General features: G+C 52.1%; 1 protein-coding gene and 1 long non-coding RNA gene across 3 annotated transcripts; both read left to right on the top strand.

Annotated features, from left to right (window-relative positions):
* Positions 1 to 749: 749 nt before the first annotated feature.
* Positions 750 to 6,583, top strand: ACR (acrosin). Of its 2 annotated transcripts, none has more exons than XM_039234877.1 (5): positions 750 to 843; positions 1,688 to 1,894; positions 2,154 to 2,437; positions 5,185 to 5,330; positions 5,924 to 6,583. In XM_039234877.1, exons 1-5 carry the CDS (start codon positions 767 to 769, stop codon positions 6,488 to 6,490), a joined length of 1,281 nt encoding a protein of 426 aa, XP_039090808.1. In that variant the 5' UTR covers positions 750 to 766; the 3' UTR covers positions 6,491 to 6,583. The 2 variants fall into 2 exon arrangements, with proteins under 2 accessions (XP_039090808.1, XP_039090817.1); XM_039234886.1 differs by having other exon boundaries at positions 786 to 839.
* LOC120233566 lies at positions 2,642 to 4,021 on the top strand. The gene is made up of 2 exons (XR_005528848.1): positions 2,642 to 3,835; positions 3,939 to 4,021. It is a non-coding gene; the product is annotated as an uncharacterized LOC120233566 (long non-coding RNA).
* Positions 6,584 to 11,617: the final 5,034 nt, after the last annotated feature.

Here is an 11,617-nt window from a genome sequence, read left to right on the forward strand (position 1 = left end):
CCCTGCATGCAGGTAGAGATGTGACCTCCTCTTCCAGAGGAGGTGAAACTTGTTAATGTGCCGGTATGTGAGGGAGCATTTGTCATCCTCTGGTAGGTGAGGCGCTGTCTCCTGACGATCAGAAGAGATGAAACTTCATGATACTCAGGTCAGTGTAATGAGAATTCCTGACACCAAGCAGAGGAGACAGCCTTGCTGTGGTAGCTCCCGGAGAGATGGCCCGGAGACAGGTAGGAAACAGCAGACCTTGCGATACTCAGGAATGAATAGAAAGGTGGGCTTTGTGATCCTAAATTAAGGAAATTCAAAATGGGTCTTTGAAAAATGTGCTGATAGCATGTACTTAGAAGAGAGAAAGAGAATTTCTCCTGTACAGCATTAAGGATTGACTAATCTGACCAGATTACCCTGACCCCTGTGACCACTGCCGGGTGCCATCTTGACACAGAGGGACAGAGCTGCCCTTCAACCCATGTTTGGAACCGGCACTGTGCTGACAGAGTGCATGAGGGGCGGACCCTGGGCCTAGAGGATACGGGGCCTCAGAAGACCCTGGCCTTGAGATAGAGGGAGGGGCTGCACCCAGGAGTGGGGGGGCCTGAACAGGAAGTGGGGAACCCTTTTCAGCCTGAACCAGTTAAGCTAAAGGGCTCCTGCCTGGCCTGATGACTGGGGGGTGGGGGCGGGAGGCCGCACTGCTGATTGGTCGGCAGCCCGCAGAGCTTTGTGAGGTCACTAGGGCTCCGGGCCAGGCTGGGGCAGGAGGATGGTGGAGATGCTGCCAACTGCCATTCTGTTGGTCTTGGCAGTGTCTGTGGTTGCCAGAGATAACGCCACGTGTGAGTAAGTGTCAGGGACACCTTTGGGGGTGTGTGGAGTGTCTTCTGAGCAGCAAGCCCCACCCAGACGCCCTCTGTTCAGGGCTAGGGAGGCGGCCAGCACAGCTGTGACCTGCACCCCTGCTCACACCATCCTTGCTCCCAGCTTCATCGGCCCCGAGCCCCCAGGGCTGGGCCCAGGCTTCCTATGGCTCCCACGGCACAGACCCTGGAAGCTCCTCCTCACCTGGAGACGGCCTCACTGCCTCTTGAATATCTTAATTTTTAGAAGGCCCTTTCTTCCCACAGATACTGAGGCATCCCCACATGTGTCTGACCCCAAAGGCTCCATGGTACCATCACGCCAACCCTTTGGGATCCCCCCTTCCACGTAGACTGCTACAGCCTCCAAGATACCCCCAAATGATTGCGGCCCCGCCCAGCTCCCAGAATTCCCGCCTCTGGGCCCCCGCTGCTCCCCATACCTGGGGCCACTGGACCTGCCTTGGCCACTCTGCCTCCCTCTGCCACCACCCACCCTTACCTTGCAGCCCCAAGACCCCATGGCTATGACCACCTCTAGCCTCCCCCTCTGCCTAGGGATCACCCACATTTCTAGGGCCCTTACTGTCTGTCTTGCTTCCTATGGGCCTTTCTTTCCTCAAAACCATTTCCCGGAGTCTGCAGCTTCTGGCTCATCACCACCTTGACAGCGTTTCTCCTCAGCAGCCCCCCACCCCCGCCCTTGGGCTCTACCTACTCTGGACCACCCCACTTTCAGCAGACCCCTAGCTCTGCCTCCCCCACTGTGCAGGCAGGACAGGCTGGACCTATTCTCGGCTTGAACTGTGCCCCTGGTCTCTCCTCAGTGGCCCCTGTGGGTTACGGTTCAGGCAGAACCCACAGGGGAGCATCCGTATCGTTGGAGGGCAGGACGTGGCACTCGGGGCCTGGCCCTGGATGGTCAGCCTCCAGGTCTTCACTCCGCACAACAACCGGAGGTATCACGCGTGCGGAGGCACCCTGCTGAACTCCCACTGGTTGCTTACAGCTGCTCACTGCTTCGGCTCCAAAAAGTAGGTGTGGGGACACGCAGAGGGAGGTCTTCAGGAAGGCTGTTCTGGGGAAGGGACCTTCCCCAGGGACTCTCTGCGCAGTCTCCCTGGGGAAGACTTGCTGGGCCTAGTGGTGGCCGCACCGTGAGTGCATGGGCCCAGACCTTTGCTGGGGACGGGGTGGGGGTGGGGGTGGGGGTCTCTGAGAGTCACGGTCACCAGAGGTTTCTGTCAAGCCAGTCCCTACTGAGGATGACCTGGCTTGCCTCTGTGCCCACAGAAAAGTATATGACTGGAGACTGATTTTTGGAGCAAAGGAAATTGTGTATGGGAACAATAAACCAGTGAAGCCGCCTCAACAGGAGAGATATGTCGAGAAAATCGTCATCCATGAGAAATACGTCCCCAGTTTAGAGTACAATGACATTGCTCTCTTGAAGATCACCCCTCCTGTTCCCTGTGGGCAGTTCATCGGACCCGGCTGCCTGCCCCAGTTTAGGGCAGGCCCACCCAGAGTCCCCGAGGTCTGCTGGGTGGCTGGCTGGGGATTCTTAAAAGAGAATGGTGAGTATGGTGGGAGCTCTCAAGGGGGGGTGGGGCACTGCTGGTCATTCCCTTGGTGGTCTCTGAGGGGAAGGGGTAATATGTGCTGCCTGGCGGAGCGACACGCAGACTCCACCAGAGTCCTGTAATTAGGTCCCGTTTAGTAGCTGGAGAAACTGTCCAAAGCCTCACAACTGATGACTACTCTGGTCACCACAGGGAAGGCTGAGAGCAAGCACAGGAGAACCCTGATGCTTTTAGCACGGGGCCTAGCCTGCGTCTGTATCTGGGGCCCGGAGCCCAGCTGCTGCATTCCAGAAGTGGGTGCTCGTACCCTGAAACAGCACTTGGAGAAGAGCTCGAGATAGGGTTTTGTGGCTGTGGGCCGGTCCCTCTCCTCTCTGGCCCTCCATTTCCCCATCTGTGAGTGGAAGGGGCTGGTTACATGGTTACATGCTCTGAGCTCTGACACCCCTGAGCTCGGCCCTCCTGGTCCTGACCAGTGCACCTCTCCACCCCACCCTGAGTGGTCACAGCCCCAGAGCCCACTCTCCCCATTGAAGCTACTTCATTTTCTCTGTAGGAGAGGTTTTTTGCAGGTCAGCTGTGGGCAGCAAGGGTCTGACCAGCAGGTCAGGCCTTTTGGCTTTCCACAGGTGGCCACGTGGAAATCTTTACCCAGTCACACTGGGAATGTGAAGCGAGACTGAAATCTCCTCCGTCCCTTGCTGATAGAATATAGAGGGCTCCCAATTCAAGGCATTTCAGTCGCTTGGGGTCAAAACTCAGCCTTTGCTGGTGACAGAACCCTGGTAGTTTCAGAGTGCTTCCTGTAACTCTTCTTCCTTCTCTCAAGGCTGGTTCCACTCCCTGACAGGGTTGCTGTGTGTCCTGTCCCTCAGGAAAGGGCTTCTCTTCCTAGGTGTCCTTGCTTTCACTGACCTCTGCTGACCCCTCGCCTTCTCACCCTGGCCTGGGGTGTCAGCCTCTGTCTGGCTGTTGATGTCCATGGCTCTGCTGTGGGCTCCAGAGCATTATTCTTGTCCCTCTCACCAGGCTACCCTGCTCTGTCTGCCCACCCGGACATGGGCACAGCATTCTGGGGTTCTTGCCATCCCTGTGGGGGGCTGACCTCAGGGTTCCCATCTACACTCCCACCCTCACCTTTGCTATCCTATTGCTCAAAAGGTTTATAGGCTCCCAGCTACACATTGGACATCATGAAAAGCCTGTTTTATTCTAGAATTCCTCTCAGCTGAACGGGTTTTGTATTGTTTTTTGGTGAACACTTCCCCATCGCCAAGGCCAAGTCTTAAAGAAATCTCCAGTTGCCAAACTTCCGTGACATTCCTTCAGACCTTCCTTTATCTATGGCCTCCTAGAGCCCATATGCTCTGGGGCTGGAAGAGCACTTTTGGGGTAGTCTTCCTTTTCCATTGGATTTTGAGTTCTTGCAGACCTTTTTAGCATTTGTCATTTAAAGCCACAGTGTTGAGATTGAGAAAGCCCTTTTCTGTTTCAGGGCACCTGGCTTTTGACAATGAAACCTGTGGCTGTCCAGACTATGTAGGCTGTGCCATAGATTTAAAAGGTCACCTTAAATGACCAAGCTTCTTGTGGTAATTTCAGTGTCACCCCTGCCTCAGGGGCGGTGCACACCCAACACCCTCACTGCTGCTTGGATGGTACGCAAAGCTGAGCTAAAGGGACCCGAAACATAGTCAAAGCCATACAGACACACATTCAGCTGTTTGCCGGGTGCTTACTGTGTGCCTAGCCCCACCCACCCTGCTCCACGTGGTTCTGGCTTTGCGCTTGGCCTGCGCCTCCATGTTCCAAGTCTGATCTGCCACCTCTCCACCTGTATGCAGGCAGGTGATTTCAGACGTCCCCTAGGCTGTGGCTGGGCTGTGGGTGCTGCTGTAGGAGGGCCCTTCTGTCTGTAGGCAGGGGGTGGGGGTGGGGCACTTGATGAAGAGGGGATAGATAGCTGCACCCGTTCTCGAGTTCTGTTGAAGCCAGATGTAAGGTTGGCTGATTGAGGCATAGCCTGGGCTGGACCTCCTTTAGCCGGAAGGTCATGATGGAGCATCTGGCGCTTCAAAGGAAGTTCTGACTTGGCTTCAGGTCATTCCGACCACCTGCGCCCCTGACGGGTCTGTCTGTGTGTGGACATGACTGCCACAGCTCTCCCTTTATAGAATCTCCTCAAAGCAGAAGGGAGGCACATGGGAGGGACTCCTCCCATCCACAGCTGAGCGGAGGCGTCCTGGGTAAAAAGCAGGGAGGGGGACCTAGAGCTGTACTATGGGGGATGAGATGTGTGTCCTGGGCTTAAGTGTAGAGGAAAACCTTGCTCTGAATCCCAGCCTTAGCACTTCCCTACCAGGATGTAGTGGTGCTGCCAGCTCCTGACTGGAAGAAAGGCAAGTCACAGCACTCAACGCAGGGGGTCGCTGTGGGCTGTAAATGAAGTGACACATTCTGGCTGTTAATCTGCCCTCAACACACACAGCCCTTCAGCTGCATCTGCCGTCCTGCATGCCCTGCGCACGCCCCACCTCCACCCCACAGCCTGCTTGCTCTTCTCCTCAGGGGGGTATGAGGAGAGGCCAGGGGCATTCACTTTCATGGATTTAATGGTTTTGTATCATGGGTTTAATCAGAGCATGGGGTTAGGACGATGGGGTTTCTGTGGGGGGACCGGGCAGGGCTTTCCCAGCACATGCCTGTGCTCGCTGACCACTGAGCCAGCCGCCTGGCTGCAGCCTACAGGACGTCACCTACGCTGCAGGAGGCGCGTGTGAACCTCATCGATCTCGACTTATGTAACTCCACCCAGTGGTACAACGGGCGCATCCGGTCCACCAACGTGTGCGCAGGGTACCCTGAAGGCAAGATTGACACATGCCAGGTAACTCCCTTTGGGTGCTCACTTCCCAACCAACACCTCTTGTTTGAGTCCCTGAGCTCCACTACCGCCAAGGCCCTGCTCCAGGGACCCCCTCTCTGGCCCCATCTTCCAGCAGTGAGGGTGGGAGGAGACACTGACCTGCCGCCCCTACAAAGGACCAGTCACCACACCTAGAGCTTATTCTCCCATGTCACAGGGGTCACACCACCCACCGTCACCCCTGAAGAGAATGCTTGCCTCTCTTCACCAGAAATCAAAATCTCCCAATGCACGTGTACGAGGCCCATGTATGCATGAAGCCACATGCATGGACACATGGGTCGCTTATCTTGCCTCCTCACTGGAAGGAAACCCATGACAATCCATACCCTTCTCACATCCCAACCGAAGATGTTGATACCAACTCAAAGTTTACCACAACCACTGTGTTCATGGCAGCAGGAAGTCATGTGACTGCAGAGACTGTCCTTCCAGAGCCTGTGGCCCTGTCTGGGCAGGGGAAACGTGGCTCAGGCAGAGTGTGACTTCTGTGTCCTTCTGGGCAGGGGAAACGTGGCTCAGGCAGAGAGTGACTTCTGTGTCCTTCTGGGCAGGGGGACAGCGGCGGGCCTCTCATGTGCAGAGACAACGTGGCAAATACCTATGTGGTCGTGGGAATCACAAGCTGGGGGGTAGGCTGTGCCCGAGCTAAGCGCCCCGGAGTCTACACGGCCACCTGGCCCTATCTGAGCTGGATTGCTTCCAAGATCGGTTCTAATGCCTTGCACATGGCTCAGGTGCCCACCCCTCCCCATCCCACTACTCCAGCACCCCCAGCTAGACCCCCCTCTCCCCGCCCTCCTGGTCGCCCTCCTTGGTACTTCCAACGCCCTCCTCAACCACTTCCCCTCCGTCCCCCTGCATCTCAACCTCCTCGACCTCAACCCAAACCCCCAGCCCCACCTGCACCCCCATCTCTACCTCCAGCTCCACCCTCGCCCCCACCTCCACCCCCACTCCCTCCTGCACCCTCACCTATCACTAAACCTGTTCAAGTACTTTCTTTTGCCAAGCGACTACAGCAACTCATAGAGATCTTGAAGGGGAAGACCTTTTCTAGCGCAAAGGGGTATTATGAGATGGAGACCACAGACCTCCCTGAACTGACCGCCGTTTCCTGATCTGACCCCATTCCCAAGAGACCCAGTGAGCCCTTCACTCCTGAGAAAGAAAGATGAAATAAATAACTATAACTTTATAACTATAAATATAACTATATATCCATGAAGAGATGCTTTCTGGAGTTCTTCCTACCTGCCCTCCCCAACTCAGTCCAAACCCTCCCACATCAAATCCACCCTTCCTTTGTTACCTTCCAACAAGGTGGAATTGCTTGTATGTTAACATCAATTGTGGTTTTTAAAATCTGGATTTTTATAAAGGTTTTTGTTTTTGAGAGAGAGCGCGCGTGCGCGTGCGCAAGCGGGGGAGGGGCAGAGAGAGAGGGGGACAGAGGATCCGAAGTGGCTCTGTGCTGACAGCAAACGAGCCTGATGTGGAGCTCGAACTCACAAACCATGAGATCACGGCCTGAGCTGAAGTTGGGTGCTCAGCCGAGTGAGCCATCCAGGTGCCCCTAAACCTTGATTTTTAAAGTTGGAACAAGGTGACCTGGGGCCGTAGGCCAGGGATGGTCTTTATTTCACACTTAGTGTGTCTGTGTATTAGATCAGTAGGGGTGGGTGCTGGTAATACTCCTGTGAGCAGAACTGACTCAGGAGGAGGAGTGTGTGTCTGAATCTACTGGAAGAATGACCTCAACCTGAAGTTCTATAGAGTGGTTGACCGATGCTCAGTCCACATGGCTGACCCCAGGCAGCTGTCTGTCCTCAACCAGAATTGCTCATGTCCATTTGTAAATCCTGAGAAAGATTTTGATGGGGTCAGGTCAACTGCCCACTCTGGTCTGGGCATAAATCAAACCTAAATGCTGGGTTAACCACTTGAAAATTGAAGATGGCAGGTCCCAGGGGTGCCTGGGTGGCTCAGTAGGTTAAGCATCTGACTCTTGACTTCGGCTCAGGTCACGATCTCATGGTTCATGAGTTCGAGCCCCGCATTGGGCTCTGTGCTGACAGTGCAGAGCCTGCTTGGGATTCTCTTTCTCCCTCTCCCCTTCTTGCTCTCTATCTTTCTCTCAAAATATAGAAAAATAAACCTAAAAAAAGAAAAGATGCCCCAGAAAGAAATCTCCTGGCTCCTGACTGGCAGTTGCTGGAAGAATCATCCATTCTCTTCTCTGTTCACCAAACTGCCTGTGCACGTTTCATGTGCAGGATGGTCCTCTGTGCTGGCTGCAAAGATAGACGGCAGGAGGTGCAGGAGTGTGAGGGAGGAACCCCGGGGAGGAAGACCAAGGACCCTGTCCTTCTCCTGCTGGGGCTGCAACAGGGACTGATGAAGAAGCCATGAGTCTTCGTTTTCGGGATTCATCAGTCTGCCTGGGCTCAAACAAACACCCTGCTTTACACCTCCTCAGCTGTGTGGCCTTGGGAATATGGCCAGAGGGTTGTGTGACAATGAAATTAGGACAGATGGGAAGCATTCAGAGCAGAGCTGACATGCTGTAAATGCTGTAATTTAGAGCCAACTGGCAAGGAAATGCTGGTAACCTAATGTTTATCTGCAGGGGTGCTGTGGTGCACACCGCCTGCACACTTATGATCCCTGAAATGCTAGGCTACATAGGAAAGCTTGCAATTTGGTCTGGGTGGCCCATAACTCTGTAGTGTAGCAATGTCAGATTAAATAAAAAAACCAAGTTTTATCTGCCTTGGCTAAGAGCTGACATTGTTAAGATTAGAGTTCGCTTGGGGCGCCTGGGTGGCTCAGTCGGTTAAGTGTACGACTTTGGCTCAGGTCATGATCTCATGGTTCATGGGTTCGAGCCCCGCGTTGGGCTTTGTGCTGACAGTCAGCTCAGAGCCTGGAGCCTGTCTTTGGATTATGTGACTCCCTCTCTCTCTGACTCTCCCCTGCTCATGCTGTCTCTCTCTCTCAAAAATAAATAAAACATTAAAAAAATTTTTAAAAATTAGAGTTGGCTTGTCCATTATTCCTTTTGTTGGCTTTGGTCTGTATATTCTAAAGCCAGCTTCTTGCTCTCCCTACTAGGTACATAAGCTTTGTACCCTGGTGTCAGATGCTAGCTATCCTCTAAATACTGAACAAAACTCAGTGTCAGTCACATAGCGAGACAGAAACCAAGCTGTGGGCCACATGGTCCAAGGAACAGAACAGTCATGCAGCAGCTCCAGACCTGCCCTCGCCCTTCCTGGGCAGTCCTGAACCCTGAGCCAGAGCCCGGTGGGCCTGTATTTGGGAGTGGTGGGGCAAGGCGTGCCCAGGCTGGGCAGCAGGGGTGGGTGTGGAGGGTTTGGGACAAGCGTGGAGGAGCTACACTGCCAGCAGTTTCCTTCCACCTGCAGATCATCCCTCCTCCTCTGAGCCTTCCAGGGTCCAGAACGGACTCTCCTGGCACTTTCTCTTCTTTACACACTGGAATCCTTGTCCCTCTCTCCTCATTGGGCCTGTCATCTGTAGCTGACACTTGGGTCTCCTTCCTGGAGAGACAAGGCCTATGCTCAGGGGACACTTGTGGGAGGCCATGGATTGGGTAGAGCCTACAGAATCCAAGTTAGGTTTCTCATGTGTCTTCTGGAAACTTTCCATGCCCATGAATATATATAATCTAATCCCCTTATTTATTCATTGTTTATGCTTCCCTGACTTCCTTTTTCATGCAGCAAACTAGGCATATTTCCATCTTAGCACATAGGGACCCACCTTCTGTAAATTATGTCCTGCAGCAGGGATGCTCACATTGCCTTCCGCTTCAGCCTTCCCTCAGTGTGCCCACTTCCCCACATGTAAGCTGACACTGGTTTATATCAAACTCACTGATCTTTGCAAAACGAACTAATGTTTTAATTTACATTTTAAAAATTATGAATGAAGATACAAGTAAAGGGAGACTCTCTGACCTGCCTTCACGTCCCTGTGGGCCTTGTAATCCTGAAAGCGGCTCCCAGATCCCAGAGTGGGTACTGCTGCACAGAGACGGGAAGAACAGGAAAACGCACAGGCTGCGTGATGAGCCAGCACCGAAGGGCATCAGGGCATCTGTTTCCTTGTGGGATGGTTAGGCAAAAGAAGGGTATTTTTTAAGAATAGAATTCATAATGAATTTTATTGCTAGGAACAGTAACAAAATGATTTGACAGTGGCTAAATCTGTGAACATGGTCAGACCCTGACTCTTGAGCATTCAGGGACAGTAGATGTACAATAATGCATGCAGGTACAAGTTCTAATTTTTAATTTGATACATATTTGAAATCGTATATTTCCAGGGAAAAATGATCCCAATGAATATAATTTTAGTAAATTTTAAATGGAAGCAGAAAAAATGGAGGTAGTTCATTTTTTTTTAAGTTTATTTTGAGAGAGAGAGAGAGAGAGAGAGAGAGAGAGAGAGAGAATCCCAATCACGCTGCACACCATCAGCACAGAGCCTGACTTGGGGCTCAACGCAGGGCTTGAACTCACAAATCATGATATCTGAGCCAAAATCAAGAGTCGGACACTCAACCGACTGAGCCATCCAGGCTTCCCAGTAATTCATCGTTAATGCGTAGAGAACTGATCAAGAAACAGAAACTAGCTTAATGGAATTTTCTGCAGAAACTCTACTCTTGGACCAAAAATCATCAGTGGCCTGCTTCTGGTCACTATAGTTGAGCCTGTACACATCTCTTGGGTAAATACTGGGTAGTGGCTGGGTTGTATGGTAGGTGTAAATTCTGACGTATGAATGCACCCAGGGCTCCAGCACCACAGTCAATATAGTGAACCTGTCCATCATTCTGAAGACTCCTTTCTGGCGCTCTGTCACCCCTGCAGCCCGTTGGCCCAAGCAACTTCTGATCTGTTTCTCTCACTGTGTATTAGTTTGCATTAAAAAAAAAATTGTAAGTGCAGTCATACAGTGACCACTCTTTTCTTGTCTAGCTTCTTTCTTATTTAAAAAAAAATTTTTTTTTAATGTTTTTATTTATTTCTAGGAGAGAGAGAGACAGCGTGAGCAGGGAGGGTCAGAGAGAGAGGGAGTCACAGACTCTGAAACAGGCTCCAGGCTCTGGGCTGGCAGTCAGCACAGAGCCCGACGCAGGGCAAAAACCCACGAACCGAGAGATCATGACCTAAGCGAAAGTCGGACGCTTAACCGACTAAGCCGCCCAGGCGCCCCTCTTGTCTAGCTTCTTTCATTCAGCGCAATCATTTTGAGATTTGTCTACGTGGCAGTGTGTTCCAGCAGTTTCCTTGTCACTGCTGAGTGCTCCACTGTGTGCCTGAACCACATATTCGTTGTTCTGTTCACCAGGAGATGGACGTTCAGCTGTTTACAGTTTTTGGCCATTGCAAAAACTATAAAGCAGCTATGAGCATTTGTATACAAGTCTTTGTGTGGGCATATGCTTTCATATCTCTTGGCTAAGTACTTACATGCCAGATATGGTAGGTGTATGGTTGGTATTTAAAAAAACTGCCAAACTGTGTTCTCAAGGTGGTTGCCATACTCTACATCCCCAGCAGCTATGTCTGAGAGCCAGTACCTCTAGCTCCTTGCCAAAACTTGATGTGCTCAGTCTTTTTAATTTTAGCCATTCTTATAGGTGTGTGGTAATATGCCATTTGTGGGTTTTCCCGCACAAATGTAGTTTATAAGTGAGTTTAAAGCATTATCAGTGAGGCAATAGGGCAATAACTTTTGACAGTAGCAAAATGTGAGAGGGCACCTAGGGAAAGAAGGAAGCAGAGGGAAAAAGGCCTAAAATTAAATTTATCCAAACAGAATTTAAGTATTCCAAGCATCATAAACCTCAATGGAAAACACGTGAAGGCCACACGGTACAACAGCTATAGAACCCTTTCTTCGTCTTTGCTGCATCAGTTCCAGGAAAGATCTGCTGAAGAAGCTGGTGGCCTGACTCGCATATAAAGACATTCCAAAGTATCCAAACTCCCAGAGCCTCCCTGTCACCCAAAGATCAACACTTTGGGGCGCCTGGGTGGCTTAGTCGGTTGAGCGTCCGACTTTTGCTTAGGTCATGATCTCGCGGTTCGTGGGTTCGAGCCCCGCGTCGGGCTCTGTGCTGACTGCCAGCCTAGAGCCTGGAGCCTGTTTCAGAGTCTGTGACTCCCTCTCTCTCTGACCCTCCCTGCTCACGCTGTCTCTCTCTCTCTCTC

This window comes from Hyaena hyaena, unplaced genomic scaffold (genome assembly GCF_003009895.1).
Source record: "Hyaena hyaena isolate Hyena2069 unplaced genomic scaffold, ASM300989v1 scaffold_4, whole genome shotgun sequence".
In the NCBI taxonomy this organism is placed as follows: domain Eukaryota; kingdom Metazoa; phylum Chordata; class Mammalia; order Carnivora; family Hyaenidae; genus Hyaena; species Hyaena hyaena.